The 26,936-nt window shown below is 38.2% G+C and overlaps 4 protein-coding genes across 7 annotated transcripts; all 4 read left to right on the plus strand.

The window, feature by feature from the left end:
- The first annotated feature begins 8,097 nt into the window (after window positions 1-8,097).
- Window positions 8,098-12,961, plus strand: LOC112174084. The gene is made up of 10 exons (XM_024311786.2): window positions 8,098-8,380; window positions 8,491-8,589; window positions 8,699-9,126; window positions 9,495-9,702; window positions 10,064-10,231; window positions 10,446-10,546; window positions 10,908-10,976; window positions 11,085-11,125; window positions 11,248-11,351; window positions 11,906-12,961. Exons 1-9 carry the CDS (start codon window positions 8,213-8,215, stop codon window positions 11,319-11,321), a joined length of 1,356 nt encoding a protein of 451 aa, XP_024167554.1. The 5' UTR covers window positions 8,098-8,212; the 3' UTR covers window positions 11,322-11,351; window positions 11,906-12,961.
- Window positions 12,962-13,646: 685 nt separating this feature from the next.
- Window positions 13,647-15,462, plus strand: LOC112174086 (acid phosphatase 1). Its single transcript, XM_024311789.2, has 3 exons — window positions 13,647-14,505; window positions 14,816-15,025; window positions 15,131-15,462. The coding sequence occupies exons 1-3, from the start codon at window positions 14,114-14,116 to the stop codon at window positions 15,303-15,305; spliced, it is 777 nt and encodes a 258-aa protein (XP_024167557.1). The 5' UTR covers window positions 13,647-14,113; the 3' UTR covers window positions 15,306-15,462.
- Window positions 15,463-17,057: 1,595 nt separating this feature from the next.
- Window positions 17,058-21,577, plus strand: LOC112172042 (protein PHOSPHATE STARVATION RESPONSE 1). Of its 4 annotated transcripts, none has more exons than XM_040508656.1 (9): window positions 17,058-17,313; window positions 18,088-18,163; window positions 18,262-18,899; window positions 19,012-19,279; window positions 19,358-19,434; window positions 19,541-19,580; window positions 20,263-20,320; window positions 20,755-20,824; window positions 21,026-21,577. In XM_040508656.1, exons 3-9 carry the CDS (start codon window positions 18,270-18,272, stop codon window positions 21,386-21,388), a joined length of 1,506 nt encoding a protein of 501 aa, XP_040364590.1. In that variant the 5' UTR covers window positions 17,058-17,313; window positions 18,088-18,163; window positions 18,262-18,269; the 3' UTR covers window positions 21,389-21,577. The 4 variants fall into 4 exon arrangements, with proteins under 4 accessions (XP_040364590.1, XP_040364588.1, XP_024164972.1 ...); XM_040508654.1 differs by having other exon boundaries at window positions 17,060-17,313; window positions 18,088-18,148; window positions 19,000-19,279; XM_024309204.2 differs by having other exon boundaries at window positions 17,060-17,311; window positions 18,086-18,163; window positions 19,000-19,279.
- A 712-nt stretch (window positions 21,578-22,289) lies between these two features.
- Window positions 22,290-26,911, plus strand: LOC112172041 (cellulose synthase A catalytic subunit 4 [UDP-forming]). Its single transcript, XM_024309203.2, has 12 exons — window positions 22,290-22,458; window positions 22,539-22,737; window positions 22,842-22,972; window positions 23,077-23,143; window positions 23,253-23,400; window positions 23,514-24,126; window positions 24,249-24,386; window positions 24,560-24,685; window positions 24,775-24,987; window positions 25,095-25,616; window positions 25,721-26,071; window positions 26,167-26,911. The coding sequence occupies exons 1-12, from the start codon at window positions 22,372-22,374 to the stop codon at window positions 26,746-26,748; spliced, it is 3,177 nt and encodes a 1,058-aa protein (XP_024164971.1). The 5' UTR covers window positions 22,290-22,371; the 3' UTR covers window positions 26,749-26,911.
- Window positions 26,912-26,936: the final 25 nt, after the last annotated feature.

Here is a 26,936-nt window from a genome sequence, read left to right on the forward strand (position 1 = left end):
AAACAGGTGCTTGATTGTGGAACTAGGTGGCGTATTGGAAATGGTCAGCGCGTTAGACTTAAAGACGATCGTTGGTTACCTTGCCCTACTAGTTTTAAAGTTGTATCGCCTGTAAATCTTCCAGCAAAGTGGACTGTGGCTAACCTACTTACAGAGTCTGGGGCTTGGAATGTTCCTTTAATAAAATCAAGCTTCCTAGATCATGAGGCAGAGATGATATTAAGTATGCCTTTGGGGTTACGAATGATTCCGGATAGGTTGGTTTGGCATAATACGAAGAATGGAAGCTACAGTGTGAAAACGGGGTATTGGGTGGCTCGTGATTTGATAGCAAAAAAGAGTGGAAGTGTGGCTGAATGTAGCTCTTCAAGTGTGTCGGTAGTTTGGAGGAAAATTTGGGCTTTGAAAGTACCACATAAAATTAAACTACTGCTTTGGAGGGCTATTCTTAATTATATTCCATGTGGCCAGAATTTGCAAAGAAGAAAGATAACACCAGATGCCTCGTGTTGGCTTTGTAATGCAGCTGTGGAATCTACAATTCATGTATTTTGGGCGTGTCCTCATGCAAAAAGGGTTTGGAAGCTTTCTTTTTTACGTGAAGTATGTAAGGTATGGCAAGAACCATCTCTATTTGACCTTATTGCACATGTCATTGATACCGCTGTTGGAAGTGACTTGGAAGCTTTTGGATTTATTGTTTGGTGGATTTGGAGAAATAGAAATCTTCACCGTCATGGTGAAAGGACTTTAAAGCCAGAGGAATTAGTTTCTGCAGCTGGAGAGTGGCAGCTACAATTTGATGCAGCCAATGCGAAAGCTAACAAGTGTGAACCGAGAAGAGATGTGCAAGGAACAGCGAAGGAGAATCTGAATTTGGAGCGTCATGTTTGGAAACCTCCTGATTTGGGCTGCCTCAAGATGAATTTTGATGGGGCAACGGATGTTAAGAAAGGTGTATGTGGGCTGGGAGTTATTTTCCGAGATCATCAAGGAAAACTACGGGAGGCTATGGCAGTTCCCCAGGTTGGTAATATTTCACCGAGGGCTGTGGAGTCTTTGGCACTACTGCATGGTCTCAGGTTTGCTCTACATGTTGGATTTTTGAGTTTAGAAGTTGAGGGAGATGCGCTAACAGTACTAAATGCATTGCATGATGTAAGTGGTGATCTAAGTTCGGAAGGCCATATTTTAGATGAAGTTAAGCAGTTAGTTTTATCGTTTTCTAGTTATAATTGGCACTTTGTGAAGCGTGATTGTAACATGGTTGCACATCGCCTTGCAAAGGAAGCCTTGCAGTTAAGTCAACCTTTTTTGTGTTTGGAGTCGGGGCCAGTTTGGCTCCATCAGTGTGTCAGTATGGACTCTAAAGTGGGGAGAGTCTTCTTTAGAGCTCTTTGTACCCCATATCATTGTAATCTTCGTTCTTTAATGAAGTTAGTCATTGATAAAAAAAAAAAAAAAAAAAGTAGAAAGTCACATTTAAAAAGGGCATGCGCGCCCTAGAGAAAACACTAGTGGAATTTTTTTCCTGTAATGGGTTTAAATCGTTTTACTATTCACCGTCTATCAAAGCTACATTATCCCTAACCAGAAGGTAAAATATATGATTCTTTCTTCTTACCGTCTCCAATATTACGAAGGTTTTATATATGAGATGGGAAATGAAATATACCGCAATTATGTTATGTCAATTGTGTTAACATAAGAAAAACACGTACATCTATCAAATTTGACGAATAGCAACAATCCTAGCTAGATATGGCCCTCCAGTGACGTGTAGAAATTAACATTGATCATACTTAAACGGTTTATAATAAGCTCAGAAACGTATAGGTCATGAGAGATAGAGATTAGAGGAAGACAGAGGATCTTGTCCCAAAAAAGAAAAAAAAAATGAGAATGGATATACCAATCATACAAGGAGAAACGGAGGGAAAAAAAAAAAAAAGCATTGAATTCCGTAAGGGTTCAACTGCAGGTCGACACGTGTCCCAGCCGACACGTTGATTGGCTGTCACGTACAAGATGAATGGAGTCTTCATTCCACAGATTGTTCATGCTTATCGCTTGCACTTGTTGGCTTTGTTTTTGCTTGTTTGTATAAATTGGACTCATTTTTCTCTCTCTTTATTCTCCTTCTCTTAGGGATCGAGTAGACCCGGTTCCAGCTCCCTCTTCTTTGGAGAGAGAGCTAGAGATGGATCACGCATTATGCATATTCAAAGAAAGAGTACTACAAGAAAATTGAGCTATCATGCATGGAATCTTTGACACACATATTTATTCTGTTTCAAAAATCGTCAATTGATCAATAGGATACAAGATTTTATTTTCAATCGTAAAATTCGACAAAAAGTAAACACAACGGATGAGTGTATATATGCATGGTTTTGTATTTTGATAATTACTCGAGCTAATTAATAGCGTTTTTTCCTTGTCACATGAGAATTGGGTTATGTGCAGGGTTTAGCAACATGATTACATGAACCTCTTATGTTGGAGACTAACACATCATGCACTGCTACGTACACTAACATCTCCTCCAACTCATCGTGACCAAAACATGCACTGTGGATGTAGTAACCAGATCACCTCATTTTCACCACGCCGGTACCGTACCGTACCTCACCAAATTAAGCCACAGCCACAGCCACAACAACCAAACCAATTCTCTGCTCAACCTCCTTCAGCTTTCTCAAGAATAATATATCGATCGACTCTATCACCGAAATAAGCGATAAAAATGAAGATGGTTATGGATTTTTACGGGATATGAAACTAGCTGGAAGAAAATAGCTTCGAAAATGGAACTTTGGATCACATGAGATTTGAGATGGAGAGAACAACATGGTTTTGCTCTGAATTAAAAAACATGCATATCATACGTACTCCACATTACACACATGCCCCATTTGTTGCTTTGTGATATAAATATATGGGAAAAAGATGCAAACAGTATCTGACTTTTGGTCAATTAGTAAATTTAGTACCTGACAAAAAAAAAATATCACTTTAGTACCTGAAGTTCGGACCCCGACCCAACTTTAATACCTGGAGCTGTTAACTCAATAACGGCGTCTGACAGGTGGCATATATTGAAGGGTAATTTCGTACTTTCATATTTAATTCATTATATATATATATATATATATATATATTTTTAACCTCTTCTTCCATATCTCTCTTTTGCTCTCTGTCTCTCTCTATCTCTCTCTCTTCCTTTAACCATTATCAACGATCACCCACCACCACCACCAGAACCCTCATTCCTCTAGCCGGCGCTTCTACCCCACCACCTCCTCCACAGAAACCAAAACTCTAGATTGCCGCCACCCTAAACCAAAAAAAAAAAAAAAAAAAAATCTTCCAGCAGCCCCGCGCCTCCTCCTCTCCAGCCCCACCTGCCTTGCAGCAGCCCCTGCCGCGAAGCCCTACAGCCGGCCAGACCAACACACCAGGTCGAGCGCTGCCCAACCTCACCCAGTCGCCTGCCTTGCCCAGCCTCACCCAGTCGCCCTCCACACTACTGCCCCCACATCAGCAGCCCCGCATCCCACGCCTGCACAGCCCACCCAACGCAGCAAGCCTGCAGCCTGCCCACCAGCGCCCACCCTCGATCTCACCTGCAGCCTGCCCATCCTCGATCTACCAGCAGGCGGAGGAAGAAGAAGAGAGAAAAGAAAAAAGGAAGAAGAGAAAGAAAGAAAAAAAAAAGGAGAAAAAAAGGGTGACTCGGCCCAAAGAAAAGAAAAAAAGAGAGAAAGATGGGTGATGTCTGATCGGATCACGTACATGGGTGATGCAGCACCAGCTCTAGCAGATGGTGATGAATTTATATACTCATGCCTGCAACAGAGACTAATTCGTATTCGAAGCCATTTCCGAATTCTCGCCGGAATTTGAAACATAATCGCAACAAGGCCATTATTCAGGCATCCAAGAAATGAAGTTAATTTGCCCCAATTCTGGGTTTCATTCTTTTGGCAATGGTCTGGAGAAGATGATGGGAGAGTTTGGAGGAAGAAGAAGATGAAGAGACCTTGAGGAAGAAGAAGAAATTTAGTGAAAGGACGAGAATACCCTCAAAGTTTGACAGTTGACTAACGCCGTTATTAAGTTAACGGCTCTAGGTACTAAAGTTGGGTCGGGGTCCGAACTTCAGGTACTAAAGTGATTTTTTTTTTGTCAGGTACTAAAGTTACTAATGGGCCAAATGTCAGGTATTGTTTGCATCTTTTTCCCTAAATATATTTGTGGTATATATTTTGCTTGATTGGATATTAATGTTAGAAGCTTGTGCTTAGTCTGTGTTTTGGTTCCATTTTTTTTCTTTTTTTTTTCCTTCTTGTATCGACCTTCTTTATTTATATAAATTCTTCATTAGTATTAGATATTAATTTTTATTTTTCAATGTTCTCTAGTTCTACGTGACATTTAATGATGATGACACTTGCTGTAGGATCACCACTTTTCGATCACATTTCGACATCTTGATCATTCAGTTTTAGGGTTCTTATTAGTAGATCATTCTTGTAAATTTTTAGCTAAATTGATGATCGTTAAGCCATTTACCTAGATCAAATCAATGGACGAACCAAATCTGATCAATCTAAACCGTTCATGCATAGAAAATAAAATCACGATTATAAATGCCTTAACAATCATCAATTTGACTGAAAATTTGCAAAAGTGATATACTCATATAGACCTAAGAACTGAATGGTGGAGATCCCGATATATGATCGAAAAATTAATCTAATAAGCAATTCCTTAACATGGCTAAAAAAAGGATCCCTCACTAGAAATGATATATCGTTAAGTTCTTAGGTTTATATGAATAGATCACTCTTGCAAATTTTCTGCCAAATTGATGATCGTTAAGATATCAAACTAGATTAAATCAATGGAGGAACCGAATCTGTCTAACATGAACCGCCCATGTATATAATTGTAAATCGCAATTATGAATGCCTTCACTATCATCAATTTGGCTGAAAATTTGCATACGTGATCTATACATTAAGACCTAAAAAATGAACGGTCGAGATGGCGAAATACAATAAAAAAGTTTGTCCCACAAGGGATCCCTTAATGGAAGGGCCCTATATATATAGAGGCCCAGTATAGAAATTAAGGACCTCCTTACTTTATGAATTTGAGGATTTTTGTTATTTTACACTAGTATGTGATCTAATTCAATAACCTCAACCGTTGATTCTTTAGATTCCTATGCAACATTGATGTCTACAAAAAAATCAACCAAATCCATAATCATTTGGTCATTCAAAATTGAGTGAACAAATGTAATACGTTAGAAAAATTAAAACGAACAATATTGTGCTAATCAAATGGTTAAACGTTTTCTTATTTGGCTAATTTTGTGTAGATTCTTATGTGTGCAGGCAACTAGAGAATGAGTGGTTGCGATTATTAAAATACATCCTAAAAAATGAAAACTGGATTGAAGTTCGGGTGAGCTCGTTGCCTAGACCTTCAACCTCGAATATGGCCTTAGGCAATGATTTGGTGAACAAATCTGCCACATTCTTCTCAGACCTTACTTGATTCACTTGAATTTGGAGAAGGGCCTGTTGTTGCTGATTGTAGAAAAACTTTGGCAATATGTGTTTTGCATTATCACCTTTGATATAACCTAGTTTCATCTGTTCGATGCAAGCTGCATTATATTCATAAATGCAAGTAGGCTTTTCAGTGGTAGAACTCAAACCACTAGTCCCTCGAATATGTGTAATGATAGCTCTTAACCATACACACTCACGAACCGCCTCATGTAGAGCAATGATATCTGAGTGGTTTGAGGAGGTAGCCACAAGGGTTTGCTGGGTTGATCTCCAAGATACCGCCTTGTTCCCAATGGTAAATACATAACCAGTTTGGGAACGACCTTTATGTGGGTCAGAGAGGTACTTGGCATCAGCAAAACCTTTGGTGTAGTGAGCGGCGCTTTCGCCATCAATGTTTCCTTTAGGGATTGCAGTTCCATCTGCAGTCCCTCTTGTCTCTCTGTAGGGAAATAATAGTCCCAAGTCAATTGTTACTTTTAGGTATCGGAAAATATTCTTGATACCATTCCAGTGACGCTGCGTTGGCGCTGAGCTAACAAGCGAGCTTAATTATCTTATCATTGTGACTTATTTGTTTCGATTGAACTTGGTATGTCCTGTTCAAGTCTATCAACTGTAACTCACCTTAGGGTAAAGCTTAAATCGAGTGTCGAGCTTCAATGGTCTTAATTGTGACTATGCTAAGGTCATAACGAATTATGGATTATGGTCTTCATCAAATTCTACCGCCTTAACATTTTCATGATGCAGAATAAACATGGCTATAACCTAAGGCTATCACTTGATTTGGTAGTTATTGAATCGACTGAATACCAAATGATGTTTTAGATTTGATAAATTGATTGTTGGTAACCGAAACCTATAAAACCGAAATCGAAAATTACTGAAAAAGTTAATTTGGTTTTAATAAATACCGAATCTACCTATTATCTAAGTATTAGATTTATATACTATATATTTCAATACACATACATGTATATTAGGAAATACAAACACAAATATTTTCACTTCCAAGATTTGATTTGGATGAAGCTCTTACCAGAATATATTTTTCATAGGCGGATAATCAAACATCAGATCTCTTTAAGCATTCAGCTCACATTCATCTAACTTACGGGTCTAGCTAGATTTCAACTAGACTGGTGCGTAATGCTAAGCCTTTATTTGCTTTTTTTTCTCTTTATTTACTTAGGGGGGTGTATTGTATATGGAATTAGTGGAACTTTTAAAGAAATCTATGAAATTTAAAAGTCTAGGTTTATTCAATATAGACTTTTAACAGTCCATGAAAGTCTTGAGGTATTCAATTAGGATTTTTAAAGACTTCATGAATTCCACCAAAATCTAGGAGCATTCAATTAAGACTCTTAAAAATGAATAAAAGTACAGAGGTATTCAAAATATCATTCATACTTATGGAATTAAAAAATCATGGATAATCATGGACTTTGTAGTGTTAACTATACATACCAAACTCCAATAATTTTCCAGCCTCCAAACCAAAGATTTCAAAAAGTCTATCAAAGTTTCCTCTTCAAATAAAAAAAAAAAAAAAAGGTCTATCAAAGTTCTTCTCTCTACCCATGAAGAAGTTTGTCCTTTATCATCTCTCTTTCTTAATTTTTTGTCTTTTGTCTAATCTTTTATAATATCAACCTTTTTTGATACCCAACATGTTCATTGTAGTTGTTGAATGCGATTTTTGTTTTGTTTTGTTTTTTTTTTTCAATTGTGATACTTCGAACCCTAATAGCAATAAAAATGATTTATGAAACCCTAAAACTCAAATATTGTGGTCTAACCCTAAGACCTTGAACCATACTAAATTTTATCTTATTAATTAATTATTCTCATTAATTTGAATTTATATTATGGTTCAAAAAAAGGTTGAACAATTGAATTTCAATTGATTGATTATAGATCAAGACATTGACCAATATTGCTACAATATATGTTAGTCGGCGAAAACAAAATTGATGAGAATAATTAACCATAAACATCAAGTGATCTATATTGTATATTTATGTTGTTGGGAGATTAGGAATGAGAACAAACTCGCTAGACAGACTAACAATCATTTATTTGAGTCAATTTCTATTAGAAGATACTAGAGCATTGAAGAGACAACAAGTTATTATTTTGTTTTGTGTTTGGGCTACATTTGTTTTTTTTTTATTTTTATTTTTTTTTTAATATTTTGTACATCCTAGGAAATCTGTAGAAATCATTCATAATAAAATATATAGATTTTCATGAATCAATAAAAGTCTGTTGCTAAAATCAATGGTTTTAAGAAATCCATAACAATTTATCAACTTTTTAAAAAGTCTGTGGACTTTTTAAAAAGTCTGTCATTTAAAAAAAGTCTGCACAAATCCAAATACAATACACCCCCCTTAATTAATACTGATAATCTTGAAAAGGGGCAAAATAAAAATAGGTCCTGGAGGGCGGGAAAATCAGAATAGCCAACCCTTCTTCTCAATTGCATCCTCCAATTCACTTTACCCATTCATTCTTTTCATCAACGCATCTCCGGCTTCCTTTCAGTCCTTGAAAATTTCCAAAAAAAAAAAAAACGCAAGTAATTGCCAAGTGGAAACTTTGACGGGGCGAACAAGACAATGAGTTGGAGCCACCCAGATATTTCATTGGAAGAATTCATGAAACTGGTTAAAGGGTTCGTCGATATTCTGATTCTGCTTTCTGGGTACCAATCCTCTGGTCATCTTGCTCACTGGGACTCCCAGAATATCAAGAAGGCCTTCCAATGGGGCCTCTTCTTCGAAAATGTGAGTATTCACTACTCCCCCAATTCATATTTGGTTTCAATTTTAAGGGTATTTCAGAATTCCTGTCGTTTATTTGGTGCAAAGTTTTGATTTTGGCTTTGTATGGTTAGTTTCTGGGGAGCTTTAGCAGCTCTGATGATTATGTGGACTCTGTGATGGAACTTGATGGGGCTATTTCTGAAATGACATCTGCTGCTTCTTTCCCTAAGGTTAGGGATTTTTAGAATTTAATGTTTTGGTTAGTGTTTATTGAGTGAACTAGTTCTTTTATGGCGAAGTTTAAAGTCTAGCCTTCTTAGATTAGTTGTTTTACTACAGGGCCTTGCACATATGTCAACTGCTACTCTTGCTACGGCGCGGCGTTTTGTGTTAGAGCATCTCATCCATAGTTTACCTTTGAGAGATGCGCATCTGCGAGCTTTGCTGACGGCGACTGTGGAGATGGATCTTGAGGAGCTATCGGAAATTGAGCATGATTTTCTTAATGTATACCTCAGCAAGTTGAAGCTGCAGGATACACTGATGCAGCAAGGCATTGAGCCGGCTAGAAAGTTTGGAGATTGCGGTGGTAATGGTTTGACCAAGTACGCGGTTCAAGAGCTCCTGAAGAGGTGGTCTGTGGTTTCTTTGATATCAGCTGTTGAGTCAGGCTTAGACGTTCTTTCTCAAAGTGTCAGACATAGCAGTTGGAGCGAGTTTGATGATAACTTATTGAAAGAGCAGCTAGAGCATGAAAATACTCCAGTGTAAGTGGAACTGTATGTGTGTGTGTTTGTATCTTAGAAGAGTGAGTAATTGAGCTGGTGAAGTAAAATCTATCCTATGCCCAATATTCTGGTGTGAGTAGTATTAGTAGGACACTGTGTATTGAAAAGTGAGTGTCTTGTCTCTTGTTTTCTTTTTCTTGGTTGAAAGTGTCTAGTCTGTTAGTGATAGGAGATAGTATCTCACATTATTGATTCTTTGTTTTTTCTGGGGATGCAGTTAGTTGAGGCATAATGTTTTCATAGATATCTAGAAAACTTCACACGACAAATCAAAATGTTAACTTTTCACTTTTTCAGGATCTCACTGCTATGGCCTGAACTGAAATATCTTGTGGCTACTTGTTCAGGACTGTAGACTGGTTGGTTGGTTCTCTGACATGGAACCGCTGGAAATCAAATAGCCTCTCTTATTTTCTTGATAAGAGAACTGTTCAATTAGTCTCCGGTGCCAGCATGGTATTTTCTACCCCTAAGATTCAGTGGGTACAAACTTTTCAACAGTTGAACTTCAGTGATTTAGCAGGAGGCAGTGATAATGGTTTGTGCGAAACAATTGTAAGTCAGTCCAATGCCTCAAATAAATTACAATAAAGTTTTATCGATTCCTTGAAGGCTTGATTCTCTTCAGCAATACATGTTTTCTAGTTTCATGGTCATGTGCTGCCATAGACTAGTGTATTATTACACAACTGCTCACATGGGCATTACATGGCTCTTGTATTAGGTGTACCTAATTACGTTGTCAATTCCATTGTCTAGGAAATAAATCGTATCCTTACTTCTAGAAATTGTGTTGTGTGTTTTACATCTCTTCACTTGATAAAGTCTTGCTGCATATGATGGCTGATGTTAACTCTGAAAGCTGAATATGTTAACGGATCGCACTATGTGTAATGGTTCTTCCCTCTTCAAACAGGAGCTCATGTTACTAGGATGCATTGCAAGCAGATGGACTTCTGTAATTGAGCATTTGGTGTCAGTTTCTTATGATTCCCACACTGTTTTGGAGCAATATCACGAAGTGTGCAACTTACTCCATGGAAGATCTACTACTCTTAGATCTAAACAGGAAGCAATCAGCCAGGTTAGTTATTGACTGCAAAGTATATGTGTGTGCATGCAAAATTTGAAAAGCATGACATATTGTTTGTTTGTTTATTCTGTGTCCTTTTCTTGCAAGTAAATCTCTCAGTGCCTCTGTCTGCTACTTTGCAGTTTGGGTTCTGTGAGTTCTTCTTTACTTCTTCATACTTTTATCTTCCATTACTCATCATGGTTGGCTTTTGTGCTGGAACTAGGCAACTGACGTTCTTGAGTATCTGAGTGGAATGCTGGATGGCCAGGTGCATCTGTTATGGAAGATATGCCCAGCTCTTGGAGCCGTTGCAATTCCATCCTGGTATTTTAACACTATCCTTTGCCATGCTTGGATGTGCTTTGGACTTTGAATCAATCGTCTTGTTCTCATAGGACCTGAACTGAGTCATTTGGTTTTGAATGATTCTTTTTCTCCATTTAATCTATATAAAACAAGCACCTTCCTTTATTTCTTACCAAGCACATTACAATAGCTTTACCAAATAGTATACAATTCTTCTAAGCACGAGCGCATGACTGATGATGATATAGCATATGAAAGTGGACTGGTTTAGTCTCAATGGAATTCTAACATACCCTCCCTCCATGTTTATACTTATGTACTTACACTTGTTTTCAATCTGTATGTATTCCAATTTAAGAAGGCAATAATTGTGTTGCAGGTCACCTTTGTTTAGACTTTATTTGAGTGAAATTCAGATTCAAGTCAGGGGAGATCTTTCAACAATGAGGTTTTGTGTTTTAACTCCTTTTCTCCGATTTGTACTTTTGTATGTTTGTCGCACAAAGATAATTCTCTTGCAGCGGCAGCTCACATGTATTCATTTCTTTTTTTGTAGATGTTGTGACTGTGCTCATAATAGGAAGGAGCACACTGACTGTGAGTATATTGAATTAACTCCATACTAACTCTATTCCCTGATTCAACGAAAATGTTTCCATTGTAGAAACCATATCAGAAGAAAATGCCCAGCAAATAATTAACGCAAAACTTATTTCCAGGTGAACTTGCTCAGAGAATTTGGTGCCTTTATGTTTTTCATGTTTATGGCTCTCGTCTAATTGCCCATAGCTGACGGTTGTGCTCTACTGTTTTGAATTATCAGGTCAGTCTTCTGATAAGAATCTTGATCCTCCATAAGTGTGAATAATTACTACCAGTAGTCAAGTATGCCCTTCAAATAAATGCTAGAAAAATCATTTTAACGTAAGTCTGGACTTTATATAACTAACTATATAGGTTAAAATTTGAAATAGTAGTTGAAACTTGAAATTTTCCAATAAGTACTTTATTGGTTCCAAAACTTGTAATTGGAATATCTCAAGTTTAATTTTATCTGGAGCATGATTTTGTAGGATATATGATACAAGGAAGCCTTGTTTTGCCAAAGGGTGAACATCATTTTCTTTCCTCCTTGCAAGAACGTGATTTTCATCCATTTCTGGTTTACTAGGTGCCTAGGTGGTTTATTCTCAGTGCAGAACTGTTTTTCCGGGTAAAACGAACACTTTTGATAAAAAAATGTTTTCATCATACACGTGTCAAACACGGTTTCGAAAATCCTCATGATCTTTGTAGGCCTATGCCCTATTGTGTATAAAGCGTGATCAACCATGTGTAAAGCTACATAAAAAAGCTAACAGCAGTGTCATTAATCAGGTTACTATCGTTTTCTGGGGATGGACGGTGTGATCTTTTGACGTAGGAGTGGACCTCATTCTACTTGCAAGCTTCCAGGAAAGTTCACTATCGAGTCTATGGTCGAAACAGGAGCAAAATACAACCCCCATCAACACAAGTGACTATGCAGAAATCAATCCATTCCAAAAGTGATTTGTCATCATCTATAGTTCTATACCGACATTGCATCACTAGAGGCAAGTTTCCATCCCTTTCTGTAGAATGGGGCCTTGGTGACCTGGATATGGTATCAAAGCAAAGCATATCAGACCCCTGATAATAATGTTTATCAACTTCGACCAATGAGAATGTGACACCATACAGATTGCCTGCAAGTGGGAATAGACACCTGAAAGCTTCATCTACATGTTTTTTTTTTTGGTTAGCAATTGACGCTTTTGCCTTTTCGCTCCTGCCCATATAAACTCTATATAAAACAACTGTCACAGCTGAAGGTGGATAAGAAGAGCTAACAATGAAGGTTTCAAGGATCTCTAGCCTTTGGAGAATGCAGTTTTTGAAGTTGGGGAGGAGAATTGCCAGCTCCAGGCCTGCAGTCACACTTGGTAGTGTTGAAACAGGAGCATCATTTGGTTTTTTCAGCGGATCTCATCTTTTGGGGCAGCTGATTCGGAAGTTGAAGTCACAATGCAAACAAGCTTTCGGGCGGCAAAAGAGATATGCCCAGTTCAGCTATGATATTCATAGCTATTCTCTCAACTTCGACAATGGTTTCGATGATCATGTCTCACCTCATAGCTTCCGGTGATGATTTCCCAGAGATCATTGAAGGCGCAAGGTTTTACTTCTATATGTATAGATATTTTCCAGTTTACTTTAGTCTGTATAGTCATGCAACTTAAATTTTCCAGGGGATTGTTGGCTGTTAGTAGCAGGCCAAATTTATTTTCACTGTCGACCTATTCTTGTCTCTGCAATGGCCTTTTTAATGGTCATTTTGTTGATAAGAAGGAGCAAACTGACCTTGAAAGTTCTGTTTATAATGGTAATTCCCCTATCTTCATTTTTCTTTTACGAGTGGATGAATATTGTTCTTCTTTCAATCTTTCTATCTTTGACAATCTAAAAGATAAAGTGAATGAAAGATGAGTCAGCTTTGCATAATGGTTGGTTTTGGGTCCTCCACCATTCATTTCCATGATTCTTGTGTTTGAAGATCGAAACCATCAACAAACTTGACCTAAATTGTGCTTCCTTTCCTTTTAAAAATGGCAAAGAATCAAAACCTCACCACCAACACTTCAACATGGTCATAATGGATTGCTGAAAAAGTGAAAATTATAGTAAACCATCATGGTTCGTATACTTTTTGTTTATTGTTTCTTGAGGCAGATAGAAAAACCGTATAGTTTGCATCAAACTTTCATACCATGTCATCACTATGTTAATGCAATGTGTTTAACCACTCACAGAAAGTCATCAACAAAGGAACCTAGTAATATTTTGTGAACAGAAAAAGATGAGAAAAAGAAGCAATTTATAGAATAACATATCACATTCAAGAATCTTGTTCACTTAGTGACTTTCATGCTCAGATATGTTTATTATCTTTGGATTTTGATTCAACAGTAGATAATAGTAAAAAACTAAGTAAAGTCCAACAACCTTATTATTCTCCACCATGTGATTAAATCCAACGAACAGTTGATCTCAACTGAACAAAGAATTCATTTAGTAGGTGAACGGCATTTTAACATCCAATTCATCAATATACATCGAAATCCTTCGAAAGTTGTTAAGCTCTATGAGACATTATAATCACTGTCTAGTTACGTAGTATGGGTGAGAGTGTGAGACTTGTGTTCATATGTGAAACCCATCACTTCATCAGTATGATGGGCACGCCTGACCATGCTATTTGATATTGAAGTTCCAAAAATAATGAGCATAATGGGTACAACTTAATAGATCAGATGATCCATACACCATAGCAAACAATTCTCATGAGTTGTGAAGCATAGATCTGCCTTTTGATTTTGCTTTTTGTCCATTTGTCCATCATTTGCATTCATTAATCCCCAAATTTGATTGCAAACCATGTGATCTCCAGTAAAAGACCAAAAAATTCATACCCCACAGCCCATGCCACCCTTTTATTTGCCCCTTATTCTTCATCAAATTGTCTAAACTCACCCATTTCCACTTCCTCAGTCCCTCATTTTGCTAATGGGAAAACTCATAGGATTCCTGCTTTTGATCTCAAGCCTCTTCATTGTGGTTGCAGCAGATTGGAGCATTTTGAACCGTAGAAAGAAGAATACCAATGGGGTAGTGGGAGATGGCTTGAAGAAGTACTGTGAGAGTTGGAGGATCAATGTTGAGGTCAACAACATTAGAGGGTTTGATGTGGTGCCTCAAGAATGTGTTGAGCACATAAAGAAATACATGACATCTTCTCAGTACAAAGCTGACTCAGAGAGGGCCTTGGAGGAAGTCACTCTCTACCTGAGCAGTAGTTGCTGTTGCACTTTGGAGGGTGATGGTAAAGATGCTTGGATTTTTGATGTTGATGATACACTCCTCTCCACTATTCCTTATTTCAAGAAACATGGTTTTGGGTAAGTGAAACTTCAGATTATATTCCACTATGTTATCAGAATGTTGTGTCGTCATTGCGAATCAAATAAATTCTTATTGATTTGAATATGCATGTGATCTAGAGACAAACATAACATTATTTGATAAGGGAACATTACCCATCAATGCATTACGTTTTTCATTGATCAATTGATGTGTGCCAGCAATCTAGCTAGAGTCAAATATGTGACTAGACAACATTACAGATTAGATATTACAAGGTTGCTGTTCTTATTCTACTGTGGGATGACTAGGTAATTTTTAATTTTAATTTTGGAAAACTTAAACTAGGGGAGAGAAGCTGAATGCAACATCCTTGGAAACATGGATGAAAGAGAGCAAGGCACCAGCTCTAGAGCACACACTAGAGCTCTTCCATGATATCAAAGACAGAGGATTTAAGATCTTTCTCATCTCTTCAAGAAGGGAGACCCTTAGATCTCCAAGTGTAGATAACCTCATTAAGGTTGGATACCATGGATGGACTAATCTTGTGCTAAGGTATGTGCGTACTACTAATCAAGATTTCAAATCCCTCTTTTTGAGGATGAACACATATACTAACAATGACTAGATTTCATGATGTATACCTATAACACATTACAGGGGTCTTGAAGATGAATTCATGGAAGTGCAGAAGTACAAGTCTGAGGCAAGGCATCGACTCGTCGATGAAGGTTACCGCATTTGGGGCATAATAGGAGATCAGTGGAGCAGTTTCGAGGGACTTCCCATTGCAAAAAGAACATTCAAACTACCCAATTCAATGTACTATGTCTAGCTTGAAATTTCAGTCCATTACTGGAAAATTACAAGGCTAATGAGCAGACATATTGCTGTATTAGGCTACCTATAGTCTTTGTCCTCTTTTTTCAGTTCAGTGTTGCTGGGTATCAAAGTATATTCTCCCATATTGCATTGCAAAGTTGACAACTTGGTCATAGCCTTGTTTCCCTATATATAAATCCTTTGAATTACTCATAGGAGCATAAATTATAGGAATTTATAACTTCTGAAACCGTCATTCTTTTCCAGATGAAAGAACAAAAAGCTTCCTTTCTTTTGAGTTTTGAGCAAGTTAGAGCAGATGATATAACTTGTTTGAATTGGGCTCATAATAATATGGCATGCATAGTTTTGCCTCGTCAAGCAATTGCTTGCAACACGGTAAAGAAAGCGAAAATGAAAAAGAAAATTGAATTTTCTCATTAAAACCTTAATTAAGTTATAATCCCAGTAGTAGTGGAAGGCGTGAAGCATTTGCTCATCGTTTACAGGTTTTTCATGCCAAGACCGGTTCACCCTTTACAAGCTTTCATGCCAAGCAAAAGGCTTTACCAAGACAGAGTTAGTTCTTAGTTTTCTTTTGTTGAGGTTACAAAATCGAGTTGGACGCTACCTATGAATAGAATATAAACGTTAGGAATATTAAAATAGCAATATCCAGGAGCACACATTTGTGGCGCTTTCACCATGGATCCAAATGAGTAGATTTTTACATAAAGCTCCGGAATATGTCTTGTTTCAAAATACGGTGGGAAGGTCTAATGGAAAAATTCTAAACCATATACGATATCTATAATGCATTCTTGGCCTTATATTGGAGTATATTACTCGGCACAAAAAATTTTGGTATATTGTTTGGAAAATGGGCAGAGGTCCCAGTCTAGTTGGGAGATCCTCAACATTACCTCGGATGATTTTATTGAATGATATACTAATGTTTACCCGGTCAATTGTTGACCAAATAAATACTGCAATTACTTGTAAATTTAAGATATAATGCATTCTTAGCATTTTTATCTTAAAACACTTAATTATAATGCATTCTTGGCATTTTTATCCTAAAACACCTTAACTATAATGCATTCTTGGCCTTGTAGTGGAAAACAAAAATGTACTTTTTAGTGTTTTTTGACAAATATACTGGCAACTTTAACAACTTCTAACGATAAATTTAATGACAGTGAGTTTATTGAAAGACGAATTTAAAAGTAATCGAGTTAAGTAATATTTTTAAAAACATAATAAGTTAAATGTCAAATGGATAATATGACCCGCGTTACTAATGGTAAGAGTTTCTTGTTACAAACATTAAATTTAATTTTTAAATGAAAACCTATATTTTGTCCCATGTTGTCATGATGTGTCTGGGTTTGTTACACGTGTGCCACTACAAATCCAATGGACCAATACTTGTGTCCGAGGAGGAAAGACCCAAGAGAGACCCAAAAAGAAAATGTCGACACTCGACACGGTGGTCTTTTGAGCAACTCCAAAAGACCATTTCAATACAAAAAAAATAAAAAAATAAAACGTTTTAAAAAAAAAGAGATTTCCAATAATAAATGATCATATATACACACACTGAAATCCTTGCCCCACGTGCACCCCTTCACATACTTCCACAGCACACCCGATCACTAGCCGCCAGCTGTGGGCCCCGCCACATATTCGCGGGAGAGTGGTCCGCACGCCCCACTAGGGCGCGTGGAGTAAATCACTGTTTTCTTATAATGCGCACAGAGAGAGAGAGAGAGAGAGAAAGGGATCCCCAAAAAGGCCCAGAAATAAGGGGGCACGCACTCGTCATCGTCTCTCTCGCTCTCTCTCTCTCTCTCTCTCTCGCTCGCCGGTGACGGAATTCAAAAACACCCGTCTGTTAGCGTAGACATATCTCTCTCTCTCTCCCCGTCGCCAACTCTCTCTTGGTTTACGATTCGATTCTTCTGCGCCTTTTTCTGGTTCGTGGTCGCTTTTTTGGGTGCTGCTCGCTCTCAACTTCTTCGGTACGAATTTCAATTTCAATTTCCCATTTTTTTTATAATTCTGCTCATTATTGCGATTCTCAATTGGGAATTCGATTGAATTGGGATTATTAGGTCTGAATTGAATTGGTGCTCCCATCGTTTTGGTGATGGATAATGTGTTTTTTTTTTGGTTTGGCATGTAGCTACTGTTTTTGCATGGTGGAGCTTAATGCTTTTTCTTTGTTAAATTATTGAATTATTCTGATTCTTCGAGCTGGTTTTCAGTTCATATGCGACTGTTTTGGGTTGAGAATAGAGAGGACAATATAGGATATAGGACTATAGCTGAACTATAGCTTTAGGATACATATGTGGCCGCCTTTGGGAGGTGAGAAGTCTGAAATTTTATTCGGAAAATTTGTAGCTGAAGGTTTTAAGATTATGTTGGCTAATCCAGAATGTGAACATGTGATTGTGTTATGTACCGGTACAACTTACTCGTGAACTGGCTCGGAAATAAGACGAAGAGAAAGTGTTGGTTTTTTCTGGTTGTTTTTTGGACGAGTTCTCGTGTAATAATATGGCTCTTCTGCTGGACTTGTAGTTTTCGGGGATGATTGAGTACAGTCTTTGGCATTGAGTCTGGGAAATGTGACGTAACTGTAGAGGCATGCGTGTGCGTTCTGTTTGTCAAATCTTTTTCTTTTTTTTTTAAAGGTTAAGGGGGAATTTTATCATTTTTGCGGCCTTGAAATGATTTTATGTTGTTATGGTTTGTTTTGGTGTTGACTTGCTTTTATTGATTATTCACAGGTGAAATTGATGATTGGTTTCTGTGGTTCAGCCATAAGAACAAGAAAACAGGGCGCTTTCTGTAGGTTTTAAGTTGGTCAGTGTTACCACTATCACAAGCTTAGCTAGTAGCTAATTAGTAATGACTAATCGACTGATGTTCAGTTTTCTGATTTGCTCTGTTTTCTGATTTAGAACTATCGATGGAGGCACGCCCTGCCATTCGGAGATCAGCTGCAAAGCAGCTTAGTCACATGGGAGTCTCTGGAGCATTATCTTCATCTTTACCAGTCCTTCAACCCTCATCGGAGGAGACGTATCCCAAGTTGCAAGACACACAGCAGGTTTCGATGGAAAGGCCTGTGGCACAAGCAGGTCACTTAACATCCAACAGTGGCGTAGTTGGTCACATATTTTCATCACCCTCAAGATTCTCTACAGATCTTCACTACTCATCTGTTTCACCTCGTGAGAAGCAGTCAAGAAATAATCCTTTCATTTTGCAATCCTTAAGTTCTGTGTCTATGCCATTACCACATTCTTCTCCTTCAGGAGTTTTTCAATCTACAGCATCTTGTGCCTATTCCAAAGAAAACAATGGTTCCTGGGGTACAGATTCTCTGCCAGGGTTCCTTGATTTTCCTGTAAATACCCCTGTTGAGAATAGTCAAATAGAGAGCAGTAGTTGTAGTGGCATTCTGGCTGCTGAAGATATAAGTAAGCAAAATGATTGGCAGGAGTGGGCAAACCAGCTAATTACCGATGATGATGCTCTGACTTCTAACTGGAGTGACCTTCTCGTTGACAACAATGTTACAGATCTGGAACCAAAGGTTAAGACTCTCTCATATTGCTGTTCAATATATGTATGAAAATTTGAAGTGAATAATGCGTGGCAGAAAAACCAATTTGGATCTGATTTTGTTATTTCAGATGACATACCAGGTTCCCAAACCATCTTTGAATTTTTCAGCTCAGCAGTCCCAAGTTTCTCAGCAACAACCTGCTTCATCTAGAGAAATCATTCCTGCTCCATCTAGAGAAATCATTCCTGCTCCATCTAGAGAAATCCTTCCTGTTCAATCCGAGGATATCATTGCTGTTACTACTCCTTCCTCGGCTAACAGTGCCGCAGCGAAGCCACGTATGCGTTGGACACCAGAACTTCATGAAGCTTTTGTGGAAGCTGTTAACCAACTCGGTGGTAGTGAAAGTGAGTACTTATTTGGCTTCACTAATTATTAGCCCAAGATTAGATATTCTGCCCCAGTTAAAGTTTCACTTGTTACAGGAGCAACTCCTAAGGGTGTGCTGAAGCTCATGAAAGTGGAAGGCTTGACTATCTATCATGTGAAAAGTCACTTGCAGGTAAACAAGCTCATTTCACCTTAACATTGTTCTCACAGAAAATCTTTCTGATTATGCATCTTTGTAAGAAGGAACTTTGTTTTAATTGGAGATATTTGAATTGCAGAAATATAGGACCGCTAGATACAGACCAGAGTCATCAGAAGGTATATAGTAATTGACTTTTTGTAATGTAAATTCATGCATTTATATCTAAATTCTGTTTCATATTATGTATATCTTATGCATTAAAAGATATTTTTTTAGCGTGTATTTACGTAGGCATGATTGTGGTCTGTTTCTCATGATGTTTTGTTTTTCTCTGATCATATTTGAACTTTTAAGTTTTGACAGTTTTGGATAATGATTCTTATTCAATTGTCTATGTGTTATGTCAATGAAACCTTTTGTATAATATTTGTAGTTTGGGGCAGAGGTAAATAGATCACATAAACAAGGAGCAAATAGTAGCAATCGGATACAAAATAACAAAGACTCCTTGTTAATGACAAATTCTTCTATGTTTCCTGTTAATAACAAAGTTCTCTGACTTTCTGACTTTTTTGTTGTCCTTTATGGACTAGTTCATTTTTCTCATTCTTTACGGACTGGGCTATCTTATCAAATTTCCCATTTTTCTGAGCATGTTATGTATTGCTAGAATTTTCTCATTAGTCTCTCTTTATCATCTTATTTACTTCGGTTTTTTATAAATCCATTCACCAGTACCATATTTATGCTGAAATGCTTGTTTCTGTTTCCTGGAGTTTGATGCTCTATTCGATTATAGTGGGATTTGTATATTGACCTCATTTAACATCGTATGGTGTTGTCAACGTTTTTCTGTAGGATCCTTGGAGAAAAAATTGACTCCTATCGAAGAAATGACATCTCTAGACTTGAAAACGTAAGTTTCTGAAGAACACTTCAATCTGAATTCATTGCAACAGCTGGTGAACCCCTTGTGGTTATCCAGTTATTGTTATTAGCTTGGGGGGTAGGTTGTTTGTCCGATTACACTAGTTAGTCATTGCTTTCTAGAAGTCTTAACATTGCATAACCAGAGGTTCTTCCTCATTCTACTGTGAATACTAGTGTAACATAAAAGTTTTGAAAGCTTTAGGGCTATGAGTTAAAGGTTGCTTTTAAGTGGCTGTTCACTCACTAAGAGCAGTCAGTTGGTGGAGGGATGGAAGTAGATCTGAAAAGAGGCCTAATGTCTGCCTCAATTGCTCAAGTGTAACAAGCAATATGAACATAATTAAGACATGATTAGGGTCTTATCACATTTCATTTTTTTTTTCCTATACTTATCCATTGTTTTCTTATTTCGGTTAATAGGGGTATCGAGATCACTGAAGCTCTGCGACTGCAGATGGAAGTTCAGAAGCGGCTGCATGAACAGCTTGAGGTATGAATTTGCTCCTTTGGAAAAAAAAGAAAAAAAAAAGGATGTTCATGTCAACTTGTGTATGATCCCTAATATTTCACTTGGATATAGTAATGCTACTTCCCCCGGTATCCATTTGTCTTATTGTTTATTGTTGAGCTTTCCTGGGTTTCTCTCTGGGTAATTTGCAGTGTGATTTTTGTAACTCTCCCTTCTCTGCAGATTCAAAGAAATCTACAGTTACGAATTGAAGAACAAGGGAAGTACCTTCAAATGATGTTTGAAAAGCAATGCAAGTCAGGTGGTGACAAGCTGAATGCTTCATCATCCAGTTTGGATGATCCTTCTGCTCAGCCTTCAGTGGCAATGCAAGTTTCTCCTGATAAAAGTGAATTGGAGCCCTCCAAGGTGGAGCATGGTGAGATTGAAGCTGATGCTGTCAAATCCAAAGTCACATCAGTAGAATGTGCTGAGGAGCGGATAGGGAAGCAAAAGTCACCCGAAACTGAGGCTCCCAAGGATTGTGAGCCGGATGTTTGTATGTCCAGTTCCCAACCTCCTAAGCGTCCCAAAATCAAAGAATAAGCGTATCATCTGTTAAACCAGTGTTAGATTGACAATCATTCTTGATAATAGAAGGTTTTAAATTTTAAGATAGGCTTGGTTGCCTATGAAAAAGAGCTTTTCTAGTCTTTTTTCTTTTTTCTTCTTCTGATCTTTATATTATAATATTTACGTCGGCATTGAATAATGCGAATGCAGTCTGTTCTGTCTTGCTGATGGTTTAAAGCTAATTAGTCAAGTTTTGATCCTAATACAGTTGAACCTCGTTTCTAATAGCGTTTTGCGTTCTATTGTTAAACTCGGCAAGATTTTAACAAGGGAACACTAAATGCATTCATTTCTTCTATAGTTAAGTGGAATTCCAAAGGGGGGTGATATATTATGTTCCTTATGTTGCCATTCACGTAATTATTATGTAAATATGTAATATCTCATAAGATGATACACTTGATTACTCCACACCATATAAATGTGGCTAATGATGAAGCACATTTCTACGCTTATAAACCGCTGAAGGATTATGAGAATGGTAGAATCCTTAAGAATTTGTGGTTAGATTTGTCATAAATCAGAGAAGAATGACGAGTTACCTTTCTAGCACAGTAAGGCTTAAGGATTAATAAGTTGGGTACGTGACACATGGAGAAGGTGTCTGAATATCTGTTTTGTTGTTATTTAAAAAAAAAAAAAGTTTGGTGTCTACTTCAGAGACACCTTTGATTCTAAGCTAACTAGCCATGGAGATCTTTAACATACCAAGCAAACAAAGAAAGCAAACCCAAAGACTCTCTCTCTCTCTCCTGTAGTTTCATGAATAACGTCTCTTAGACTCAAACCTATGACTTCCCAACTCACAGTAGGTAGAGACAACACACTCACACTTCAATATTATTCTTTCACAACCCCCAAACATTTCAATATAATGCCCTCCTTCCCTTTCGTCCTCTCTCACCATCCATCTTTGGATCAGCAACATCTCCTTAGGTTTGGTTGCATTGCGTGCCATGGCCTCAAACTCCATGGGAGGCTTGTATACTGGTTCTCACAACCAAGGCGAAGACGAACTCCATGTATTGCGCGCCTCTGAAGAGGTACTACTACTATAGCCTATCCTGAGCCTTCTTGATAATCATTGGTATCAGTTAATGTTAACTTGTTACTGTTGATGCAGAACCGGCATCCAACACGGCAGTCAGTGCCGAAAGTGTGCAGAGTTTGTGGAGATGATATAGGATACAAAGAAGATGGGGAGTTGTTCGTGGCATGTCATGTGTGTGGCTTCCCAGTTTGTAGGCCTTGTTATGATTATGAGAGGAGTGAAGGCACCCAGTGTTGCCCTCAGTGCAACACTCGCTATAAGCGTCACAAAGGTACAGTGTACAAATAGATCTCATGAGTAAATCACCTCTCTTTGATTTTCTTATGATTCTATCTAATGACATGTTGCCTTGGACTTCAATCATGTAACTTGTAGGTTGTCCTAGAGTTGCTGGAGACGACGAAGATTTTGATGCAGATGATTTTGATGAGGAATTTCAGATTGTTAAGAATCACAATGATCATGACTCTGCTGATGAGAAAAATCATGCCATTCATATTCCTTCGGTAATTAATCTCGTCTAGTTGTTGTTTTCAGAGATATTATAGATCATTTTGAGCAGTAGGAGAGATCTTAAGGTGCCAAAGTGATCATTTGGTGACTTTTGCAGGAGAATGGAGACCATAATCAACAGAAATGGCAAACCAATAATCAACCTTTCTCTGTTCAAGGAAGTGGTACGGATATAGCTAAATCAGAATAAAAGTTATATTTTACTATAATTATAAGGGACTTGATTCTTTAAGGAAATTGTTTATCTTAATTGTGTATTGTTGGGTTCTGTAGTTAAGGATTTTGAAGGAGACAAAGACGTTTTGGGTAGTGCAGAGTGGAAAGAAAGAGTGGAGAAGTGGAAAGTGAGGCAAGAAAAGAGAGGCTTGGTGAACAAGGATGATGGAAATGATGATGATCAAGGCCTAGAAGATGACTTCCTGTAAGTTCATTTTGTAAACTTTAGCTATACTCCAGAATTTGTTTACCAACTTTTGTTGACTGAGTGATGTAGTAGTAGTTCCTCATCTGTTCAAGTGTCAACTTTTCTTGCAGAATGGCTGAAGCTCGGCAACCACTATGGCGAAAAGTCCCCATCCCCTCGAGTAAAATCAGCCCTTACCGCATAGTCATTGTCATCCGGCTTGTGATTCTGGCCTTCTTTTTCCATTTCCGTATCTTAACTCCAGCCTATGATGCTTTTCCCTTGTGGCTCATATCTGTGATTTGTGAGATATGGTTTGCTCTCTCATGGATACTTGACCAGTTCCCTAAATGGCAACCCATCAACCGGGAAACTTACTTGGACCGCCTATCCTTGAGGTTTGAGCGTGAGGGTGAGCCTAACACCCTAGCTCCAGTTGATGTCTATGTGAGTTCAGTGGACCCTCTCAAGGAGCCTCCAATCATTACTGCAAACACAGTTTTATCCATTTTATCTGTTGACTACCCGGTTGACAAGGTGTGCTGTTATGTTTCGGATGATGGTGCTTCAATGCTCCTCTTTGATGCACTAGCTGAGACTGCTGAGTTTGCAAGAAGATGGGTGCCATTTTGCAAAAAGCACACCATTGAGCCAAGGGCTCCTGAGTTCTATTTCTCTCAGAAGATTGATTACTTGAAGGACAAGGTTCATCCAAACTTTGTCAAGGAGCGCAGAGCCATGAAGGTGAGCAAAAATACACAAGAGAAGAAGAAATTAATTTATGTCTTTTACTATTTTGTTGCAAAATTTTCACAACAAATACATAAGGTCTAATATAAAAGATTTTTTTTGGTGTGGTACTGCAGAGAGAGTATGAAGAATTCAAAGTGAGGATTAATGCAATGGTAGCAAATGCTCTGAAGAAACCTGAAGACGGGTGGGTGATGCAGGATGGTACTCCATGGCCTGGAAACAACACTCGTGATCATCCTGGAATGATTCAGGTATAACTATGTTATGCCTGTTGTCTCTTTTTTCCCCAGTATATCCATACATTGTCCAAAGTGGTTTTTAAGTTGGTTTTAGCTTTATTAGTAGAGAAAGAGGGAAAATTAGAGAAATTGCATATGAAATGCTTTCACCAGTTGAGTCACCGAGCATTTTGCTTGCTTTGCAGGTTTATCTGGGAAGTGAAGGAGCACTGGATGTGGATGGTAAGGAACTGCCACGTCTTGTGTATGTTTCACGCGAGAAACGTCCTGGATATCAACATCACAAGAAAGCTGGTGCCATGAATGCTATGGTGAGTTTGAGTAGATTTAAATTTGCATAGTCCTATTGATGTGAGACTGGTGCATTCAGCAATGTTTATAACATGGAAATGATCAACAGGTTCGAGTTTCTGCAGTGCTTTCTAATGCACCTTTCATGTTGAATCTGGATTGTGACCACTACATCAACAACAGTAGGGCTATAAGAGAAGCTATGTGCTTCCTTATGGATCCCCAGCTTGGAAAGAAGCTCTGCTATGTCCAATTCCCTCAAAGGTTTGATGGTATTGATCTTCATGACAGATATGCTAATCGGAATATTGTGTTCTTTGATGTAAGTAACACTAGAGCTTTAATTTAAAATTGACATCCTTTATTAGAATACATAATTCTCTGCCTGTAAAAATTTAGCTCAATGCTTTGACTGTCTTTTGGTTATAGATCAACATGAAAGGCCTAGATGGCATTCAAGGACCGGTATATGTTGGCACAGGATGTGTCTTCAACAGGCCGGCATTGTATGGCTATGATCCGCCAGTGTCAGAAAAGCAACCGAAGATGACATGTGACTGCTGGCCTTCATGGTGCTGCTGTGGATGCTGTCGTGGGGGTTCGAAGAAGTCCAAGTCTAAGAAGGGTGGAGTAAGAAGTCTTCTTGGGGGACTTTACTCGAAGAAGAAGAAGAAAATGATGGGGAAGAACTATGTGAGGAAAGGGAGGGGACCAATGTTTGATCTTGAAGAGATTGAAGAAGGGTTTGAAGGTTATGATGAGTTGGAGAAATCATCTCTCATGTCACAGAAAAACTTCGAGAAACGATTTGGACAGTCCCCGGTTTTCATTGCTTCCACTCTCATGGAAAATGGTGGGCTACCTGAAGGGATTAATAGCACAGCACTTGTTAAGGAGGCCATTCATGTTATAAGTTGTGGCTATGAAGAAAAAACTGAATGGGGAAAAGAGGTGACTATCATTATGATGAACTTTTCTCTATATTTGCAGATTCAAAATACTTCATGTGGAGACTACAGAAACTAAAATGATTAATCCTTGGTCTCTCTTTGCAGATTGGTTGGATTTATGGTTCAGTTACAGAAGATATTTTGACTGGCTTCAAAATGCATTGTAGAGGATGGAAGTCAGTCTACTGTGTGCCAAAAAGACCAGCTTTCAAGGGATCTGCTCCTATCAATTTGTCAGATCGGCTGCACCAAGTTTTGAGATGGGCTCTTGGCTCTGTTGAAATCTTCCTCAGCCGTCATTGTCCCTTATGGTATGCCTGGGGAGGAAAGCTGAAATTGCTGGAGAGACTAGCTTACATCAACACCATAGTCTACCCTTTCACTTCCATCCCCTTACTTGCCTATTGTACCATTCCAGCTGTTTGTCTTTTGACTGGAAAGTTCATCATCCCCACAGTAAGTACTTTTGGACATTATTTGGAAAAGGCCAACTGAAATTCCAAACTAAATTTCTTTATATCTTTTTCTAATCAACATTTCATTCTTTGCAGCTGAACAACTTTGCCAGTATATGGTTCTTGGCTCTTTTCCTCTCCATCATTGCAACCAGTGTGTTAGAGCTCAGATGGAGCGGTGTTAGCATCGAAGACTTGTGGCGTAATGAGCAGTTTTGGGTGATCGGTGGTGTCTCTGCACATCTGTTTGCAGTCTTCCAAGGCCTCCTCAAAGTCCTTGCTGGAGTTGACACCAACTTTACAGTCACATCAAAAGCAGCAGATGATGCTGAGTTTGGGGAACTCTACCTGTTCAAATGGACTACACTACTCATCCCACCAACGACCCTTATCATCTTGAACATGGTGGGAGTAGTTGCTGGAGTTTCTGATGCCATTAACAATGGCTACGGCTCATGGGGTCCGTTGTTCGGAAAGCTCTTCTTTGCCTTCTGGGTCATTGTTCATCTGTACCCTTTCCTCAAAGGTTTGATGGGAAGGCAAAACAGGACTCCTACCATTGTGGTACTTTGGTCAGTTCTTCTTGCCTCCATCTTCTCATTGGTTTGGGTAAGAATTGATCCCTTCTTGGCTAAGCAAACTGGACCAATTCTTAAACAATGTGGGGTGGACTGCTAAGCCATGACAATGCTGTTGGTGTCTTTTCTTTACCTTCTTCATTGATTGTCTTTGAAGTAATGCAAATTTTGCTTTTTTTTTTAATGTTCCAAGGTGGTGATTTGTATATTACACTATCCATACATTCACTAATGTTCAGACAGACTGCCAAATTAGTGTGTTCCTCTTTTTCTTTTTCTTTTTTTCCT

This window comes from Rosa chinensis, chromosome 6 (genome assembly GCF_002994745.2).
Source record: "Rosa chinensis cultivar Old Blush chromosome 6, RchiOBHm-V2, whole genome shotgun sequence".
In the NCBI taxonomy this organism is placed as follows: Eukaryota; Viridiplantae; Streptophyta; class Magnoliopsida; order Rosales; family Rosaceae; genus Rosa; species Rosa chinensis.